The sequence below is a fragment of the Emys orbicularis genome, chromosome 7 (assembly GCF_028017835.1).
Source record: "Emys orbicularis isolate rEmyOrb1 chromosome 7, rEmyOrb1.hap1, whole genome shotgun sequence".
Classification (NCBI taxonomy): Eukaryota; Metazoa; Chordata; order Testudines; family Emydidae; genus Emys; species Emys orbicularis.
The window spans coordinates 116,129,005-116,150,729 of record NC_088689.1 but is presented as its reverse complement, the minus strand read 5'-3'; the positions used below and the strand labels follow the sequence as shown (position 1 = coordinate 116,150,729).

General features: G+C 42.2%; 1 protein-coding gene across 1 annotated transcript in view; it reads left to right on the top strand.

The window, feature by feature from the left end:
* The window catches only part of ARL8B (ADP ribosylation factor like GTPase 8B), a 29,547-nt gene that overhangs the window by 7,104 nt on the left and 718 nt on the right, over positions 1–21,725 (top strand). The window contains exons 2-6 of the mRNA XM_065408063.1: positions 12,267–12,347; positions 14,589–14,662; positions 15,166–15,259; positions 19,570–19,637; positions 19,924–19,994. Coding sequence (XP_065264135.1) covers positions 12,267–12,347; positions 14,589–14,662; positions 15,166–15,259; positions 19,570–19,637; positions 19,924–19,994 — 388 coding nt within the window. The remainder of the gene's footprint in view (positions 1–12,266; positions 12,348–14,588; positions 14,663–15,165; positions 15,260–19,569; positions 19,638–19,923; positions 19,995–21,725) is intronic.

Genomic DNA, 21,725 nt, shown 5'->3' with positions numbered 1-21,725 from the left:
AGGGGTAGCCATGTTAGTCTGGATCTCTGTTGCTTTTTATATTTGTATGTTACTTTAAAAAGGCTATGATAAAGACTGCGTAATGGCATTGCCATTAGAGATCTGTTGATGAGCTAAGTTTCAATAGTTCATAATGTGCAGTAAAAATTTTCTGAAGATTGGTGGTGGCAAAGAAACATTGCTTCAAACTTGAACACAAGTACACCTCTACCCCGATATAACGCGACCTGATATAACACGAATTCTGATATAACGCGGTAAAGCAGTGCTCCGGGTGGGCGGGGCTGCGCACTCCGGTGGATTAAAGCAAGTTCGATATAACACGGTTTCACCTATAACACGGTAAGATATTTTTTTGGCTCCCGAGGACAGAGTTGTATCGAGATAGAGGTGTAGATCAACTTTATTTTGTATATTGCCTCTAATACTTCAAATCCCATGCTGAAAATTGAAATGAATTGTTGATGCAGATAAAGGGTACGTCTACACTTACTTCCTGGTTCGGCGGCAGGCAATCGATCTTCTGGGATCGATTTATTGCGTCTTGTCTAGATGCGATAAATCGATCCCGGATCGATCCCAGAAGTGCTCGCCGTCGACGCCGGTACTCCAGCTCGGCGAGAGGAGTACGCGGCATCGACGGGGGAGCCTGCCTGCCTGCCGCGTCTGGACCCGCGGTAAGTTCGGACTAAGGTACTTCGAATTCAGCTACGTTATTAACGTAGCTGAATTTGCGTACCTTAGTCCGAAGTGGGGGGTTAGTGGGGACCAGGCCGCAAAGAGCAGCAGCTTTAGAGCTATATACTAACCCTATTAAGATAATATGCTGGAGTCTCACTTGACATCCCAAACTGGTCTTCAGACAACGCCATCACAGCTAACAGGAAGCCAGTGTTCTGACTACAGTCTACGGCCTATCATTCTGTAGCTACAGGGCTCTGCATATTGTGGAGGCTTGCAACACTTCAGGTGGAGATGGAAGTGTTCAGCAAGCAGCTTGCTTTACACATGCAGTGTCTCAAATACAACTGAACATGAAGCATTTGTTTTGGACCAAGACCTGTATAGTAAATGTTGCACAAGTACCTAGTATAGCCAGCAAGCCTTATATTAGGCAAATGTCTAAATAGTTTATGCTCAGATACCTCAGGTATAACATTCTTGATAAAGAATATCCTATGGCCCAAGGACGTTGTAAGAAAGAGTTGAAGAGAACGGATCCCAAACCGCATGCATACAAGTTTTTGGATAACTGTCCCTTCGTGTTAAAGTGAGACATGTTAGTTGTTGGCTTAAATTCATTCATTCCAACAGTGACTGCTAACTATCCCACTTTAAACGAAGTAGGTAAGATTAAACTTTACTACCTGTGGAACTCTCAAGTGTAAAATACTATCGTGGTATTACAAATAACTAGGGCCCTACCAAATTCATGGTCCATTGTGGTCAATTTCACGGTCATAATATATACAAAATAATAAATTTCATGATTTCAGCTATTTAAATCTGAAATTTCACAGTGTTGTAATTGTAGGAGTTGGGGGTGGGGGTGTGTCACAAGGTTATAGTGGGAGGGTTGTGGTACTGCTAACCTTACTTCTGAGCTGCTGCAGGCGGTGGCGCTGCCTTCAGAGCTGGGGAGCTGGGATCCTGGCCAGCAGCCACTGATTAGGCAGAGCTGATGCCAGCAGCAGCGCAGAAGTTAAAGATGGCATGGTATGATATTGTCACCCTTACTTCTGCGCTACTGCTTGCAGAGCTGGGCCTTCTGTCAGCAGCCACCACTCTCCAGCTGCCCAGCTCTGAAGGCAGCAGCGCAGAAGTATGGATGGCATAGTATGGTATTCCTAATCTTAAGCCAGCAGCAGCACAGAAGTAACTACTGATCTTTTGTGCTTTTACCCCATACCCCCAATTTCATGGGGGAGACCAGAGTTTCTCAAATTCAGGGTCCTGACCCAAAAGGGAGTTGCAGGGGGTCACAGGGTTATTTTAGGGGGGATCGTGGTATTGCAACCCTTCTTCTGCACTGCCTTCAGAGCTGGGCGGCTGGAGAGCAGCAGCTGTTTTTTACACACGAAAGCTTGTGCCCAAATAAATCTTAGTCTTTAAGGTGCCACCAGACTCCTTGTTGTTTTTGTGGATACAGACTAACCCGGCTACCCCTCTGATACTTCTAAAAATGTGAATTTCCTTTTGATGCCTCTTCTGATCGGGAAATGGCAAGCAAAGAAAACTGTTTTTTCTCTAGTTCATTGAGCAGCTGCACAGACAGTGAGATTGGGCCAGAAATTGAAACTGCAGGCTACTTCCTGTGCTCTCTGTAGATTTTTTTTTTTTCTCTTTCCGTTCTGGTTTAGTAAAAACCTGTACTGGAATATTGTAGTTTGTTTTGGAGAAGCTTGTTGGCTAACCGGATACACACTGATGGTAAATGAGTGATCTTTCAGGAGACCTTACTGAAGTACAAGATGTCTAACGAGTGTGGTATTAATGAGCACTGAAAACAAACACTACCGTTTGACTCAAGTCAGCATACTGTGCTTGCTGTCCTCAAAGTGACACAGCATTCATCAGGCTATATAATTGACACATTATGCAGCAGCTAAACTCCTGCCTCAAGACTGAAACGCTAGGTCAGACATTGCAGGACATGGCACCTGCAATGCATTATGGGTTAAGGAAGTGAACTTGCCAATTAAAACTACTTCTGTATTCTAGACTAAACAAAATTCACTCTACTTCAATATGAAGTAAAGGCCATATTTTGTTGATGAGATTCTGCCCAATGCAGGAGTGGGAATGACACTGAGCAGGCTGAATAACCTTTAGTGCTTCTAAAGTACTTAAAGTCTTGGAAGGAAGCCGCATACCTGGCTGGTTTTATCCCAGTGCCACAGATGGGGGTAAAAGATAAAAGTTGAGGGCCTGCAGCTCGCTTCCACTCTGAGACGTATAAACTTGCAAGCTTTGGGGCATAACCTAGCCTCTAACTAAGGGGGCATAACTAAGAAATTCCTGGGCAGGCTATTCATAATGCTTTCTTGCAGGGCTTTCGACACCTTTTTCTGTAGCAGCTGGTACTGGCCTTCCCTTCCACTTCTTCATGAAGGCTTAAAAGTTGCCTCAACCAAATGTATGAAGCTTGTATGGAGGGTTCTGTGCCCAATTAAATTCACCATATTTTGTGCTAACTCTTACTCCACATCTGCCTGCAAGATAGGTGTTTCTCAGCCTACATAGATTCATGGAAGTATGTTTAAAGCCAGGCAAGTAGAATTCTGTTGGACTGGGTCCTAAAAAATGGTTGTGGTGGTTGTTGGGCAGCTTGCGAGAGTTGTACTTCTGAATGCCTGGCCTATGAACTAAACTACTTACCATTCTTCCAATAGAAAGGATACTCTGGAGAAAGATTTGTGAACAGTTATTTGACTTTTTGTTCATCAAGGAAGCTGTAATTCTTGCAGATGGCTTCTTCAGAAGCTAGAAATTAATAGAATATTTTTTGACATTCTCCCGTATAAGCTGTAACGGAAAAATGGAATCAGTATAAGAGCTGTTAAAAATTTCCTCTTGAGGGGCTTGGGGAAGGGGGAAAGGACACTAGAAACAAATGGAATCTTCTGTCTAGAGATGAATTAACTTGTTCTGTGCTCCAAGGTTGTAGAATTTTACCTAAGATGACTGTCTGTGCTGATTTTTATTATACAATTCTATAATTGCTTATAGCATTAAATATATGTGCACCATCTGTTCAGTAGGCAGATATTGTACTAATGGGTGGCTGTAGTAGCTACAGGAATGCTTGTTAATTGGATGCATTGTACTGTACCTAGTAGAGTGGACAACATGACTTGCCCTCAAAGTAGTTCTAATGCTAAATAAAGTTGCTGACCATTGCTTGACATGAAATCTTGGTTTATGGAAATACTAAAGCTAGTTTATTTTTACCTTGCTGTAAAGTAGCAATACTGTCTGGCCGGTTTCTCCAGGATTTGCCATTGAATGCATAGACTATGCAGCCAGCAATGTAACGGCGAGTGACAGGCACCAGTCAATAAACCTGTCTCCCCTTGGGAAGCCCCAATGGTACCCAGGGTGGTAGTGGAACTCCCTGAGTGAAGAAAATGTTCCCAGAAAAGCAGATGAGCCAGAATCCTCTTGGCCAACAGTATCCACACTCCTGAGACCACTCCCATTTAGAAAAGGTACAGTTGCAGACACAATAAGGCAGGTGCTTCCTTCAACTTGGAGGGGTGTTCAGTCTAGAAGTTGCAGCAAATCTATACCAATCGTCTTGATGGTCGCTTGTCCTGGTGGGAAGGACCCAGGTGATGGCAGTAGCTCAGATGTCCAAGCAGTCCTATTTAGGGGTGGCCTGCTTGCTCCAATTTGGGGAAGGCCCTAGAAAAGATGGGCTAAAAAAACTCCCATCCAACTTCTTCTTTCCTGGCTCTAAATTAATCATTGCTTGTTGGAACGTTCATACTGTATTAACCATACTTGAACTGAAAGACCATGAACTTCGGAAAACAGCCATAATTGATAGAGAACTGCATCAACTGGGTGTTCATATTGCAATCCTCAGTGAGACGAGACTTTTGGAAACTGGATCACTAAATAGAAGTAAACTACCACTTCTGCTGAAAATGAACCAATGGTCTACGGTGTGGGATTTGCTGTCAAGAAGTCTGTCCTCAGTGCATGTGCATGTACCCCTCCGGTATTGATCAGTGAGAGGAACATGCGGCTGGATGTTGAATATAGGGCTCTGGAGCTTGAATCTTCTGTCCATCTACAGACCAACACTTGACTACTCCAAACAGCATAAAGCTGAGTTCTAGTCTCAACTGGAACAAATCATCAAGAATGTCCCCATAAGGAGCAGACTCGCTGTTCGGTGATTTCAGTGCCCATTAGGGTAAGGACTGGGAGCATTGGGGTCACATCATTGAGGCTATCTGTCCCATGTTGGCCAGTGAAAATGGCCAGCATGTCCTTGAGCTTTGTGCCTCTTGTGAGCTGATGGTCTTGAATACATGTTTTGTTGGCAGCAGTGGCAGCAAGGTCACATGGAGGCATCCCCGCTCAGGACACGGGCATCAGCTTGACCTCCTCCTGATCCATTGCAGAAACATTGGCGATACGCTCAGTCGAATAGTTCAGTGGTTTGAGCACTGGCCTGCTAAACCCAGGGTTGTGAGTTCAATCCTTTAAGGGGCCATTTAGGGATCTGGGGCAAAAATCTGTCTGGGGATTGGTCCTGCTTTGAGCAGGGGGTTGGACTAGCTGACCTTCTGAGGTCCCTTCCAACCCTGATATTCTATGATGCATTATGCTGATTGCGACACTGTTAAGGCCATGCTCCAATTACATCTTAAAAAATCCATCATGTGAAGCCAAAAGGCAAACTTTGCCTCAATATTACTAACACGAAGGACTCTGACACTTGTGCAAAATTTCAGTGTGCGCTTGAGTGTGTTTCTGAAAATGAGCAACTTGATTCCCCTGATTCTGATACCTTGTAGGAAAATTTTAAGAATAAGACCACTTGCTACTGCCAAGGATCTCTTTGGGACAGCAAAGGAAAAACAACCTGACTGGTTCGAACGTCTGCTGCTCCCACTCATAGAAAAGAAAAAGCAAGCTCGCCTAAGTTTACTTCAACAGCCAACCAAGTTTAAAACTCTTAAGTTCAAAGAGGCTAAGACTATGGTCCAGAAAGCCACCAGAGAATGTGCCCAAAAGTATTGGCAAGTCCTGTGCAAAAAGATTCAGACCTACTTTGACAGAGGGGACCTTTGTGGTACCTATGATGGAGCAAGTGCCTCTTTGAGTCCAATTTGTAAAAAGACTGCAAATCTGAAAGCAAAAGATGGTACCATCCTGACAGGCAAGAACAACTTGACTGATGGACTGAGCATTACAAATAACTCTATTCAGAGGATACCATTATCTCTGATTACTGCCTTAGCTGCCATCCCTCAGCTTCCAACAATGCATGAGCTGTACCAAACACCAGCTCTTGAAGTAGAGAAAGCTATCAGAGATTGTGCCTGAGAAAGCAGCAGGCAAGGATCAGATACCTCTGGAGCTCCTAAAGGCAGGAGGGAGAATGCGTGGATGTTGCTTGCAAGCTCTTCTTTGTGCCGGCTGGGAAGAAAGCCATATTAATTGAATCAAAGACTGATGGCAGCTTGTTCAACATCAGATGACTTCAGAGCGAAAGGCATGTCACCCAGCTCACTAATCGGGATCTGCTCTTAGCAGATGATGCTGCATTCATCTCTAACTCACCTGATGAATTGCAGATCATGATGAATAAGTTCTCTGATGCATGTATCCAGTTCGGCGAAGTAATCAATATGAAGAAAACAGTTGTCATGTCATTGGGCACCAGTATCCCACCTAAAATTTGCATCTGTAATGAAGCTCTGGACAACGTGGATCACTTCCGCTATCTTGGCTCAACTTTAAACAGCTCACTTAGCCTTGATAGAGAACTTGATGCAAAGCCTCTGTCACTTTTGGCAAAGTTACTTCACATGTCTGGAACAACAAGCTGCTAGCCCTGAACACACAGGTGTCCACTTCTCAGGCTTGTGTCCTTAGTATCCTCCTTTATGGCTGTGAAAGCTGGGTCATGTGCCCTCAAGCAGGAGCAGAGATTGAACAGCTTCTACCTCCGCTGTCTCAGAAATATTCTTGGAGTCACTTGGGATCAACAGATCACTAACAATGAGATCCTTGAGAGAACCGGCCTACAGTCTATGCAGACTATGTTGGACGCTTGCAGGCTTTGCTGGCTGGACACATGAAGTGTATGCCTTAAGATCATCTGCTGAAGGCTGTGCTCTGTGGCCAACTTAAGAACAACCCACGACACACAGGAAGGCTACAGCAACAAGATCAAGCAAGGTCTCAAGAAATTCGGCATTCCCACTGACAAATGGGAGACTGTTGCCCACAACCGCTCAGTCTGGAGAAGCTTGGTGAAGGCTGGTGCAGTCGTCGTGGAGACACATTGGAGAGCCCAGGCTGAGGCCCACAAGTGAGCCAAGAAGCGCAGAGTATGCTCCAACCTCCATCTGGCAAGTGGACCTCCTGTACCCACTGTGGGCAGGTCTGCCACTCGTGTATGGGTTCTTCTCCCACACCATTGACTGAGTTGGTGGCAATGAGATTAAATCTTCAGATAGGCACCTACTGAAAGTAAGAACTAAGTACTGTCTTGACAAAATGGTACTTCATTTAACATCTGCCTTACATGCTGGATTTTGCAACTGTCCTCTTTAGCAATAAATTCAAAACAGCCATTTCTCCCTGTTAGAAGTACTTAGTCTCTCTGCAGTTCCTTGGGGAGGGCGCAGCTATAGTGAAAAATACTTTAATGGTTTGCTTTGTAGGAAGAAACTATTGCCAGGGATGTTGTGTATTGTGGTCACAAGGGTTTAAAACAATGACTTTCTCTTTAGTTACTCTGCTGAAAATATTTTTGGTTTAAACCAATCTTACTGTGTCCTGCATAGTAGAATTGATTTAAGCAGACTGAAGAAGAATCCTTAAATACACCTGGCTAATGGTTAGGATGGTAACTGTGGATGATAGTGAAACTTGTGGGCAGGGTGGTAGTGGAAAAGCTAGGAAACAAGGTTGTTCAGAATTAAAGTGAAACAATCTTGCATAGCCCACAAGGCAAATTATAAAATGCTGAAACTCAGTGCAGGTGATTCATTTCTAACTTGATACTTGTGACTTACCTAAACAAGTCCTATCCTGTAAAACAAATTTGTACCCTAGTTTTGCTTTAGAGACTCAGACTAGTGACGTAGTGTAGAATAGTTCCTTTGGAAACTTCATCTGAGGCAAGAGTCTGCTGCTGGTGTACACTTAATTGTACAGTGCTGTACAAATGAGTCACAACCTGAAAGAGCCTACAACCTAAAGGCATGAGTAGAAGATATAGTGTAGTCTAATGGCTGAAATGCTTGATGGAATAGGAGTGTATTTAGAAGCATCTTGGATGAAGAGAGGGAGACTAACTATAACTTTCCAAGCATAAACGGCATCATGAAATAGCAGAGAGTGCAAGAGACTAAGGGAGTAGTCATGAGAGGGCTGGGTGGAGGATAAGGAGTCTAGGAATTCAGGTATTGGAATGGGGTGGAGTTGTGCAGAGCCTTGAATGCAAGGATGAAAAGCTTTCAGCTGAATAGGGAATAGCTGACACTCTTGATTATTGGAGGGGATCTATCCGGCAGCAACTTGATTTTTAGGGTTTGGAATTTGTCATTTTTCACCTCAGCAAATCTTCATAGGTACTGGTTGCCCATCCTACTATCACCTGAACTTGATTGTGCTAAAATGGTTGGCAGTGAAACTGTAAACATCATTCAATGGTTAGATGTAACTTATCACCTTTATGAGCTGTTGGCTTAACTACCTGTAGACTTGGGCAAATAACTTCAACTTTGGATTGGTTTCACATTTTGAAGCCTTCTTTTGAAATGGAATGTCTTTTGGCTTCTTTAAAATAAAACTTTTTACTTTGTGCTACCAAAAGAGCAATTATGCACCAATTTACCTGGACACCTAATCCCCCAAAATTCAGGGCCCTGCACATATTGCACTGTATGACTTCAAAAGTTGATCATTTGATTAACTTGGCTAGGTTCTACGGAAGTGAGCCATATTAAGGGAAATAGTCACCTGTGTTCTGAGGGAGGGAGTTTCAGATGTAAGGGGCAGCATTGAAGAAGGCACAGATGACCTAAAGAGAGCAGTGAAAAAAGAGTTGAATTGAGCAAAATTGAAAGAGCCAAGTGATCAAGATAAAAGTAGGAACCTTGTGCATTGTAGCAAGCCATGTGGTCTTGTGACCTTCAGAGAAGACACAGACATTGCAGTTTCAGGCAGCTTTTGCCTGACAAACAGAATATTACTGCTTATAAATTTGCTGCACCCGTTGTGCTGTCAAAGAACAATTTTACAAATATATTGAGGCTGTTTTTGCTTGCCTTGCTTAAAGCATCCCACCACATTCTGAATATTCTTAATAAATGAGGTCTGAGTTGTATTTCATAGTTTTTAGGTGATTGGCTTCTTGCTGTCTGAGCCAGTAGAGTACACCTTTAATCTAAAGATTAGGCCTGATTCCTTCCGGTGTGGATAATGCTATTAGAGACTCTTTAGATCAGAGGTCCCAAATCTGTGGGGCATGCCCCCCCCTAGGGGAGCACAGAGGAAAGTTTTGGGGGGAGGGCGTGGCAGGGACCAGGCCAGCCCCCATGGGGGATGGGGCAGGAGCACCATCCAGCTCTGCTCCAGTCTCGGCTGCAGCTCCATGACTAGCTGTGGCTTCCGCTCCTACCCCTAGCCTTGGCCCCAGATTGCAGCCTGGCTGTGGCTTCCACTCCCACCCCCGGTCTTTGCCTCAGTTGCTGCCACGGCCCCAGTCCTGCCCCCAGCCTTGGCTCCCCCTTATTCCTGTTCATGCCCCCCTTCCGTACCCCTCCCCCACCAGGAGCTGTGGCCCTGTTCCTGGCCTCTGCTCCCGGGGAGGTAGAGGGGGGGCATGGGTTAGGGGGGGTGACCCTGAAAAGTTTGGGGACCACTGCTTTAGATAGTAGCAAGTAGGATAAAGGGCTCTCTGGGGAGAAGTGAAACAGAGTGCACAGTGTAGGGGGGAAAAGGGTCATAAGGGCTGGGAGGAAGAGGAAAAACATAACCAGAAGACAACTACACACAAAAAAGCCATCCACAATCCTGTATAGGAAAGAGTGGGGAGTAGGTGTGAAACCTAAAAGGGAAGGGTACAGTCTAACAAAGCAAGTATCAGGTTGATGTTACAGTGGAGAGCTGTTTCATTCTTGAAGGAACTGTGGGGTGTGGTTTGGGCACATTGTGGCTTTGGGGGCCAGAGGTGTTCACCTGAATGGCTTGAGTAAACTTTTGAACCCCTGGCCATCACCTTCCCCCCCCCCCCCCCCCCAAAGGGTCGTATTCTCTGGGTGCTCAACTGAGAGGCCTTTGGAGTCTGACATTTGCAAAATGCTGAGCACGCTCTGAAAACTAGATATTGAAGATATGCAGAATGGCTAGTAAGATTTTGATGTGTTACAAAATAAGTGCCAAATAACCTGTCAGGTGAGAAGCATCTGGAATAATGAAATGGAACTTTACTGACCTACTCACACAGTACCTCAAAACTATGAGAGAAGTCTCACTCATGACCTTTTTTCTAAGCCACTGACACGACAAAAGCAGTTTCAGTGAAAATGCGAACCTGAACTATCAATGGCTTGAAAAATCAGCAACTTAAACCTCCACTGGCAGGGCATCTTACAGAGAAAATTTTCTTAGTCACTTTTAATTGCTAGTTGCAACTATCTACAAATTATAAAGTAAAAATAGCTTCAGAATTATGCTGTAAAAAAGCCATTGGCTTCTCTGGACATATCTTAACTCCTGAAAGACCTCCTGCAGTATAAATAGAATCTGTAAATTTACCCAAGTTGCTCACTCATTCATCTGTCACTTAAACTGTATCTTTCTTTAGAGGTTGGTCTCTTCCTCTGCATTTCAGCGTTCAGTAGTAAAGTCAACATACAACACACTTTTGTAACTGCAGAGGTCTTTCTATATGATCAGTCAGATGAGCAAAGGTGAGTTTGCAATAGTCTCTGTTTAAAAATCAACTTACGTAACAGTCTGTCTTTATCAGAGTTGCTGGACCTGTATGTGAATCTGTATTTGAGGCATCCAGTTGCCTTTATTCATTGGTTCAATAATGGGTAAATGCAGTGCAGAGGTAAGGGGCAACTGAACTGTAGAAGGCGCATAACTCTGTAACCAGGCCTGGTGTTACAAGTTGATCATTATCTTTGGCTATTACCTTGTGAACTATGTTTAAAGCAGTTTTAACTCGGCTGCTTTATTTAGCTGACCTAAGTAATATTACAGGACAGTTTAGCTACTTAATGAGTCAGGTTATGGAAAGATGCAGGCAAGATCTTATCTTGTGGCAATATGCTATTGGAGAGATTGGATAGCTTAGAGTAATGAGAAAGCTTTCACATCTGAGACATGTCGCAAGAGTCCCCTGATTTGATCTGATTGTGAAATGGGTCAGTGTCCACTATAAACCTACTACAGCCAATACTACTTCAGCAGAGACCTGAGTCTGGAAGAAAGCATTTACTTTTGCAGAGGTAAACTTAAAGTTGAGGCAGAATAGCCTGGGAGAAATCTGCACTAGTGCGACCTGTACCTGTTTGTTTATCCCAAAAAAAGGGGCCTCTAGTTTCCAGTGCCATGTAAAAGAGCTCCTTTGGCCAACGTAAGCTAACACTACAGATAAAAGTAGGAACTGTATCATTACTACGAAAGGAAGTACCAGTTTATACATACACATCAGACTTCTTGTGAGACCATGATTCATAACTAATCTTTAATACTAAATATTAATGCACAATAGCATGAAGATTCTCTCAAACCTTCAGTCACACTGAAATCCTCACTTGCTCTCTACAGGTCTGGACACATGCTACTCCCACTTTCCTGAGTACTGTTGAAATTGTGAAATATGAGATCCCAGTTTTGTTTCTCAGGAGGCTCAGAGGCTGTACAAGTTCTTCAGGCTGCCATCTTATTGCTCTAGGGAGTTGAAGCATAGTAGTTCTGTGTGCGTTGAAAGCCAATCCCACTGGAGTTGACACCCTCTGTACATGTTGCCCAATTGAGTGTCTTACACAGCTTCGGAAAAATACCTATTCCAGAGTGATGCAGTGAGGTTCCCACAGCACACAGCTGGAATACTAAGCTCTATCACAAGAAGTGCTTGCATGCTTTTTCTTTTAGAGCTCTGTATAACCAAGACATTGAGTTACTTCACATGGCTTAATGTAAGCAAAGCATTTTTCCTCTCTGGTTTAGCTTCACGCACAATATTTGCTCATTAGACGTTCATTCTTTTGACTTTGACTGAAACATTTCTGAATAGGCCTGAGGGAATGAGTGTGAAATCATGGTTGGAAATGAGAATTAATAGGCCTCCGTACAAAAATTCATTCCATCATCTATATTTTCTGGCACTTCAACTATAAAATTCTCTCCTTATCTGAGGATAAGAGTTAAAAAAAAACAACAACACACAACTTAAATAGCCATGTACTGTAAACAATGCCAATCATGCATATACATGATTCTGTGCTTAAACATTCTCTCCTTATTGTGACAAGATCTAATACAAACTCTCTTCTATTCAGTCAGGTCAATTCAGTGAAGATATGATTCCTACAGTGGGCTTCAACATGAGGAAAGTTACTAAGGGTAATGTGACGATAAAGGTATGTCAAGAACGTTTTGCTGTTTGTGGGGACAAAAGCATTACATAGTTTTTAAAGGGATGCTCTCAGATTAGGTCACTGTCTGAAATGAACTCATAGACTGACTTGAGAAAACTAAATTGACCTTTCATAAATCCAGCTTTGTTTTGTCATACCAGCAGTCAGGCCAAAAAAAAACCCCCCAAAAACCAGACAAGCCTGCTTTGCTTGCTGGTTCTTAGTCACTAGTATAATGCTGCTTGTCTGAGTTGCAAACACTGCAGGGGAATTTCAGTTTTTCTTCCTGAAGCATTTAAAAATGCATGGAATAATCAAACCAAAACCTTCTGTTAAACTTCTTCATGCTTAAGAGCCCCTCTGTTAAAATAGAATTTTCAACTGGCATGTTCTGTTATGACTATATTCAACTATTTTCCAGTGGATCAGTAGGAATAACGCTTACTTAATGTTCTTGCATAGATAAGTTTAAATGTTGGCTTCTCTCCATGCAGCATTCAGCTCTGTATTAAATGAGAAATATACCGAAGTTACATGAGTGCCCCACTATGCTACTGTTATGTTTCTGTTTTCTTGCATCTAGAATACAATAGCATATGTGGCTCACCTTTTTAAGGTTTTATCCACACTCCTGAGGGTCACTTCTGTTTTTGCTGGATACCGTCTAGAATTGACAGAATTCTAATCTGCCCTAGTCCTTCCATTTATAGATGACCGCATCAAGATACTTATTATGAAAGGCTATGGTTATATCAAAAGCTGTAACGCCAGAGAACGTATGGGCCATACAACACATTTATGTATTAAGGCTCTCTGCTCATGACTAATGTCCAATGAGACTTCCCAAACTTAATAAATGAATATTTGTCTACAACCTTTCCCACTTGTTTACCCATGCCACTGCTAAGGTACCTAGAGTAAAGCTGTAACTTTTAAAATTAAAATGACTTCTAGTTTTGGGCAAGGATGTGGTGCTTTTATATAATTCACAAATTGTAGCGTCTCCTGTCCATCTACAGCACTGTAAAGGAAACGCACTGTCAACTAACTAGAAGCTCTGAAATTACCTTCTAGTAAGTGTCATGTCAACTCTGTCGGTGGAGCAGAAATCCAAGGATACTAGAGTCACTTGGACTAACATGGCTCCCAGCTTTCAGAGGGTTAGGGTTTCTGCCAGCCTCTTGATATAATGTCCTGATCATATTCCCTCATCTCCAGTAACATCAAGTATGTAGCATAAGGCTGAAATTTCTTTTTGCCCATAAGTGTGTGGCTTATGATCCTTCACATGTACACATAACTTATTGCAGAAACATACAAAGGTACCCACAAAGATATTCTAGCTAGTATCTTTTTTTTGCCCAATGCTGACAACTGACTAATTGCACTTAATACATTCTGATTTACAATCCTGACCCGGCCTTCCACTCTCCTTCCTGGTGCCCCTGTTTCTTAAGAAACCTGCTTCAAAGCAGTTTTTTTTCAGTTGCAGCTAATTCTTCAAATGATCCACAACCTTATACCACAAGTTATGGTGGCTGCTTATACTGCAAGAAGTGAACTTAACAGATCTTGTAAACGGGTCTGTAGATTTGTAAAGTTCAATCACTTGAGTTTGAGTTCAATCACTTGAGTCTGAGTTCAAGTGTAGGACTTTCTCCTATGTATTCTGTTGTAAAGAGACTTTATCTCTGGAGCACAACTTAGAAGTAACCTTTCCTCTGGATATGCCAGAGTTCCTTTTGTCAATCCTCACTGAGACGCTCATGCAAATAGCTGACTTCAGCATGTATGCTGAGTGCAAAGTTGCATACTCTTGCACGTGGTTCTAAAACAAAGACAGTGCGTCTTCTGTATTATCCAGCACACAGCAAAACAAGAAGTTCTGCAACTTCTGTGAATTTTTTGAGGTGTCAAGCTTTCAGATACAAGCATCTATATTTTTACTTAGTGTCTTAAAATAAGAGAGAGTGTTGATAGGTAACCCTGCTGACTAGGTATAGGACTTTCCATATCATTATAGTGGAAATAGCCTTTGTATGAAAGCTACTGAGAAGACATAAGGATCAAATACTTTCAGACACTTCACTTCACCTGTTTTTAATAGCTCTTTTATACTTAGGGTGACCAGATGTCCCAATTTTATAGGGAAAGTCCTGATTTGGGGTTTTTTTATATAGGGTTTGTGATGTGTTTAAATTTTGACTTAACCTAGTGCCTAGCTAAACTTGCTTTTCCTTTAAGATCTGGGATATAGGAGGGCAGCCACGATTCCGAAGCATGTGGGAGCGATATTGCAGAGGCGTTAATGCTATTGTGTAAGTATAGACAGTATCAGGCTGCTCTCATCGGCTGTAGATTTTTCTTCTTTGCAGCTGAGAAATAAGTCTTTAGTTTGCACTTCAGTTTGCAAGCTAGTCTTCCGTTTTATCTTAAAATTCTGTTGTAGCCCCTCTAAACTAGCTATTGAATAATGATGGGAAGAACTAAGGCCTGTTTGCTTTTTAGCTATTGTTTATGTAACTTCTGATCTAATACATTAACCTCTTGACATATGAAATCATCTGCATGACTTTGACAGTCTGTAGTTTGACTGCCCCAACTCTAGTACATTTTAAATGGGAGAGGTTATCAAGCTCTACTTGGCTGACCAGTAGCTGACCAGTATTTGGGACAATTGCCCCCTCTGCAAGACTTCTAAATTTGTTCAAACAGATTGTCCTGAAACTCAACACATGTGCCAATATCTTAGTTTCTGAAGTTTCTGCTTATAAACCTGCTTAAGTTGTTGAATAACTAAATTTACAACATCTTTTTAAAGATATATGGTAGATGCTGCCGATCGTGAAAAGATAGAAGCCTCTCGAAATGAACTGCATAACCTTCTAGACAAACCACAGTTACAAGGAATCCCTGTAAGTAGTATATTCTGGCTCTAACATTGCATGGTTGGTATCAGCGAAAAGGTAGGTGAGGTAATATCTTTTATTGGACCAACTTCTGTTGGTGGAAGGTACAAGCTTTCGAGCTACCCAGCTGCTCTTCAGGTCTGGGGAAGAAAGCAGAGACTCTGAGGTAAATACAAGTTGGGACAGATGGTTAAGCAGAAGGGTTAACATAGTTGTTTTAGGGGCATTTAATGCACAGGATGAGGTACACCACATGTGAGAGTCATGTGTAGACCCAGGAATTTTGAAAGATGGGTATTGATGGTTGCAGGGGAGATATGTCTGAAGGTTTTGGATCTGTTCTGCCACGGTCTGGTGCTGCTTTGAGTTGGTGTCCTGGTCTGTGGGGAGCTTGCTTCTGATGATGAACTTGGCAAGGTTGGGGCATTGTTTGAAGACCAGAAGAGGGGGGTTTAGGAAAGATTTCTTTCCAGATGTGGTTCCCATCAAATATTGGCTGTAATTGTTTGATAATGTGGTGCTGGCATACCAGGTGCCAGCTAATGCCAAGGGCGCTAGGCCTCACTCAACACTGACACATGCATAGCTGGAGACCAATCTGGTCCCACCTGTGTGTTAGCATTATTAAAACAGATAAGTTGACAAGAACGTGTTTTAGTGTTTACACGTGATATGCTTGTAGGATGCTGCGTGTATTGATCTGGGATATAACATCTGTGGCCCATGGCGAAGGTTGTAGTGAGTGCATTGTAAACCTCTGTAATTGTGTAACTTGGGGAAAAAAGCATTAATTAATGCAAAGTGCTGGTCCTTCACACAAGAAGGCCTATTGAAATCAAATGAGCCACTGTGAAACATCAAAGGACAAAGACTTCGTTGGTTGAGGGGTCTCCTCCCTCCCCCGCCCACACCCACCTACCCATGAAGAGGAGGTAGGTGCTGCCACTTGTTCCATCAGTTTGAACTCTGGGGGAAGGGAATACAAATTCCTGACCAGATGGAATTGCATCACTATGATGCTTGGAATTTGGAGAGGGCAATATTTGTAAGTTTAGCTTAGCTTGTGTTAGCCCTAAAGGACATATAGACCATGCATCTTACAGCAGCTTCTATTACCTTTTGAAACCTAAGACTGTAACTCTTTTGTGTGTGTTTACCTGCTGTAACCTTCTAGATAACTCTAATTTCTTTTTCAACAGATCTTTAGTTAGTTTATAGAATTGGCCATAAGCATTGTCTTTGAGAGATCTAAGGTAGAGTTGACTGGGGTAAGTGACTGGTCCTTTGGGACTGGGAGTAACCTGAATATTGTGACCTTTGGTATAAGGGACTATCCATCACAAAGGCAAGCTTGCCTAGGTGGCAAGATAAACCAGAGTACCCAAGGGGGGCTGTCTGTGACTCTGTTAAGGCTGTTGTAGTGCTTGAGGCGTTAACACTCAATACTTGGTTGGTGAAATCTAGGTATAGACAACACAACCAGTTCGGGATTTTTGCCCTGTTTCTTAAGTCTGCCTTGAGACTGGCACTCATGGTCATGAGCCATTCTAGACAGCTTGACAGATATTCGATATGGGTTCCCGTGTGGGATGTTAGCTGACAACTAGGAGTGTGTTGTCTGAAGGGTTTTTTCTGTATTGAAGCAGATTTCCCCTGGGGTATTTAGGTGGCCCTTACCATGATGTGATCCACTTCTCTGAAGTGTCCTTGTTTTGGTGAAGGTGGTTTTTCTCTTCGGAGCATATTTTGTGGTATCTGAGTGCCTGGCTGTAGATAAGACTTATTGGGGTGTTTGGAGTGGTTGCTGGATCTAGGAAGGTAAGTGTGGTGATCGGTGGGTTACTTGGGTTTACAGCTCTTTGTAGGGTTCCATTGTTTGAGCAAATTATGGTGTCCAGGAAGTGATCTTGATGTGGGAGTATTCTGGAGAGAGTTTGATGGATGCATGGTGGTGGTTGAAGTTGTGGTGGAAATCTGAGGAAGTTTAGGTGTTCTGTCTAGAGGATGAAAATAAAATTGATGAAATCTCAGGTATATCATTGACTTCATGGTGCATTTTTCCAGAAATTCTTCCTCAAGGTGGTCCATGAAGAGGCTTGCATATTGGGGAGCCATCGTAGTACCTGTGGCCGTTCCCAGGGTTTGGACAAAGTGTTTGTTAAATGTGGGTGAAAATGAAATGGATGCGCTTGGTGATGTGTTTTGGGTGGATTTCTGAGTATTGTAAATTATCTTGTATTCATGAGGCAGACGATGCCATCATAGTGAGGGATGTTGGTATATAAGGAGGTGAACACCATCCTTGCCACCATGGAGGTTTGGGCGAGATTGTTCATGGTGTGGAGTTTCTGGAGGAAGCTGGTAGTGCTGTGGAGGAAGCAGACCTTTTGTGTGGTGAGTGACCTAAGGATGTTTTCTATGAGTCCTGATATTCTTTCAGTAAGAGTGCCATGGCCAGATATGATGGGTCTGCCTGGGTTCACCTGTTTGTGTTCCTTGGGAAGCATATAGAACAATTCTGGGCTGGGTTTGTGGGGGATGAGGTTGTAGAGTTTTTCTTGGAGTTTTTTGGGGGAAGGATTTGATGGTAGCTTTCAAGTTCCTGTGTGAATTGTGGTGTGTTCTTAATAGGTGGTGTCAGTTGTCTGTCTGGCCTCGTTGACATAGTTATCATTATTAAATGCTCCGATAGCATCCGCTCTGTCTACAAGTTTGATCGCTATCTGCTGGTTGGGATTCAGGGACTGTGCAAAACCTTCAGACGTATCTCCACTGCTACAATGATCAGTACCTCTTCAAGATTCATGGATCTGACATGTGCCTATCACAACATGTGGTGTGCCTTATCCAGTGCATTAAATGCCCCAATCACAACTATTAGGTGAAACCAGACAATCCCTATGCTCTCAAATGATCTGTGATAAATGACCAAAACACTGCATCACCCAGGGTTGATTCCCCCCCCCCCCCCCCCACACACACACACACACACAACGTGATCACTCCAGATCTGATCTTTCAATAATTGTCCTCAAAGAAAACCTGCACAACATACTCAAAAGGTGAGGTTGGGAACTTGGCTTTAAGTCTGCTAGACAACAAAAAAATGGACTTAACAGGGACACTGGTTTTATAGCTCATTACAACAATTTGTAACACACCACACTGCCTGCCATCCTTAATTGCCCTCTTCATTTCAAGTGATGGCCTACAATTTGTGTTAAATCTTCTGCTTAACAGTCTGTCCCAACTTGTATTTACATCAGACACTCTGCTTCCTTCCCCAGACTTGGAGAAGAGCTTTGTGTAGGTCAAAAGTTTGTACCTTCCACGAACAGAAATTGGTCCAATAAAAAGTATTACGTCACCTACCTTGTGTCTGTCTCATCCTGGGACCAACACAGCTACAACACTGCAAACATACTCAGTCTCACACAGATTTGTATGCAACTTTAGTAACTTCAAATGAAATGTAAGTTATGCAAATCTGTAGATTAAATCTTAGAAATTATTAAGCAGATAAGGTTGGTTCTTCATGGTAAAGTTAGCTTGTGCAAACACTTATCACCTACCATGCCTGTTGTATTTTACTTTGCATTTTTATAATGCAGCTATCCCATGCTTTAGGCACATCTTCCTCGATGCTGTTTAAATTGTTTGTTCAGCACCTACTACAAGTAAATCTTTTAGGGCAGGGACAGATTTACTGTGTACAATGCCTAACACAATGGGGCCTTGATCTGGCTCAGGCCTCTAGATGTTACCATAACACAATAATAGTCAATAAATTACAAATGTGGTGCAAAGCATAATCCACAATTTAAATTTAGAAACACAAGCAGAGATCTGGGAAACTTGGTACAAAGGTAAACCCAGTAACCATAGAGGTAAGCCATGAGAAGAATCCACTCTTCAATGCAAAAATGGAGGGCAAGGGTGGAGGAATAGCAGACTTCCAAGAAAGAGGAGCCCTAAAGCACAGGAAACTGAAATAAGACCTGCTGATTGTCCTAAAGACAGCCATTAAGGACTTGAGCAGACCTCTGGAAGGGGCTTTCATAATCTGGTTTCAAGGATTCTGTTTTGACCTTGGTATTCTAACAGCTGAGACGTTATTGATAAAATAAACTGAGGGGAGGTGCAAACACTCAAATCCAATTTATTAAATAATCTCGCTACAATGCCTTGAAAGTGACACAGACCAATGTTTTGTCTCCCTCTGTTCAAAGTAAAATATACATTCTTACTTGATGACTGCCTGTGGTTGTGAGCAATGTTGTAATGCTTATCACTGTTGCTAATATCCACTGTTTTAGGTTCTAGTACTTGGAAACAAGAGAGACCTTACTAATGCTCTGGATGAGAAGCAGCTAATTGAAAAGATGTAAGTCTTAAAGAAGATGTGGTTAAGGGAGAGTCTACTGTAAGAATTTAGTAAATTAAAATTACAGATATCTGTCTTAAGCCATAGAAAATAATTAGCAAATTCCAGCTTATTGCGCTGGTGTCTTCTTATTTACAGTTGATGGCTTGAAACGCTATAGAGAAACAAGCTTGCATACAGTAGATTAAGTGATAGTGTCTTGGAAATGTTAAGTGACTAATGTAAAAATGAGATCCTACTTTAAGTTATCATCACCAAATGTTACTACATGTCTCCTCTCTTTCAGGAATCTGGCTGCTATTCAGGACAGAGAAATTTGCTGCTATTCAATTTCTTGCAAAGAAAAGGATAATATAGGTAACACTTAACCCAGAAATGCCAATTTGAGAAAGATATCTTTGTTAAACTGGAAGTACACTCACTCTAACCTCTTATCTGTGTTAGACATAGGCAATGAGTCTGAGCCATTTTCAAAGTACTGTACAGTATAAATTCATTATAGTAACTTCCTCAGTGTCATTGTAGTACAAATAATATTATGCCGCGTTGGAGTTAAGAAGCACTGAACTTGAAGCCTTTACAGTACTTGTATCCAGTCAGTGAAATGAAGTTTATTGCATTACTTCAGCTAGTCTCTAGTTATGAGCTGCAAGCTAGAAATAGCAAATTTAGCTAAAATACTGCTGTATAAAATACAGTACTTCATATCTTAAACTAATCTTTTAGATTTGAAGCTTATGAAAAGAACTGTAGCTAGGTTCTAGTTCTCAGGAAACTGGTTTCATAGACACTTATCCATGATTTTATCAGAGGAAATGAAGCATATGAATGCATAAAGGCTCAAATTCCTTATTGCATAACAAATCTCATTTGTTTGGTGCAGTAGTGGGTGTTCTGTTTCTTTTACTTCTGGGCTAGATGCATCAGAGGGATGCTTAGACAAATATGCAGGGAGAAATGTGCAATCTGCTTTGCTAGGTAACAAAATGTTAGGTGTTCCACCTACTCTACAGGTATAAGAAGGCCAGCTAGTTGAGGCTGGAGGCTACTGCATGACCTTAAATGACTAAAGCTGCAACACGTACAAGGCTGTTGCATTGCCAAGATCTGGGGGAAGCTAGATTGTCATATGGTGACTTGACCATATCTATTATTTCATTAACCATTCTGGGTAACAGATGACCAGTATATAAAAAGATGTTCCCTTATGGAACAACTTCTTTATCATTGCCTTTTCATAATATGAAATTAAGTTACCACTTTGAGTGAATGTAGCTAACCTTTATCTTCAAACCACGTTTTCTGGAATCAGTCCTTCCACACCAAGATTCAGAAGGATGTTATAGATTATCTGCAGGGCGTCAAACCAGGACACTTGGTGTCCTGGTTTGTATTTCTGGCTGTTCATTTCCATGAATCTTCCTGTGCTTCAACAGTCTTGTGATTGCTCAGGGAATTGACATGGGTAAGAATCCCTTTGGATTTTCATTACACTCTCTGCTTACAACACTGGAACAGCGACAGCACATGTGCCTATAACATCACCTGTCTAAATAATCAAAGATAGAAGGGTAAACATCAGAGTACAGATAGGTAAACTGAGAATACTAGCTCAGTCAGTTAATTAGCATCTGAACTAAGAGTAGGATGCTCCTCTGATTCCCAGGCTAGTGTGCTTGAGGCTTATGTATCTGAATAAAGGTAGCTTCCCCTGAACATGTTATTGTACAGCTAATAAGATCCAATATGTGGGTTAAGAGAAGACTCTGGCTTCAGTTTTTTTAAATTTACATAGATTGTTTTGGGGATTGCCTAATACTGGGGTCCTCAGATGTACCCAGGTATTCCTTCCACTGGCTTCTTTACAGTTTCATATTAGGTGCTGTTGAAATTTGCTGATTTATGTGGCACTTCTGAGGATATAGGAGGGGCAGTAAGACCAGGTACCAGTGAGTCTCCTACAACAGAAATCTCTTGGTAGTGAATATGAGCAAGCTGCTATCGCCTCTCTTCTGGGTCATGACCTCCCACAAGATGAGAACCATTGAGTTAAGTTTAATTACCTAGCAGCAGTTCCCCCATAGTACA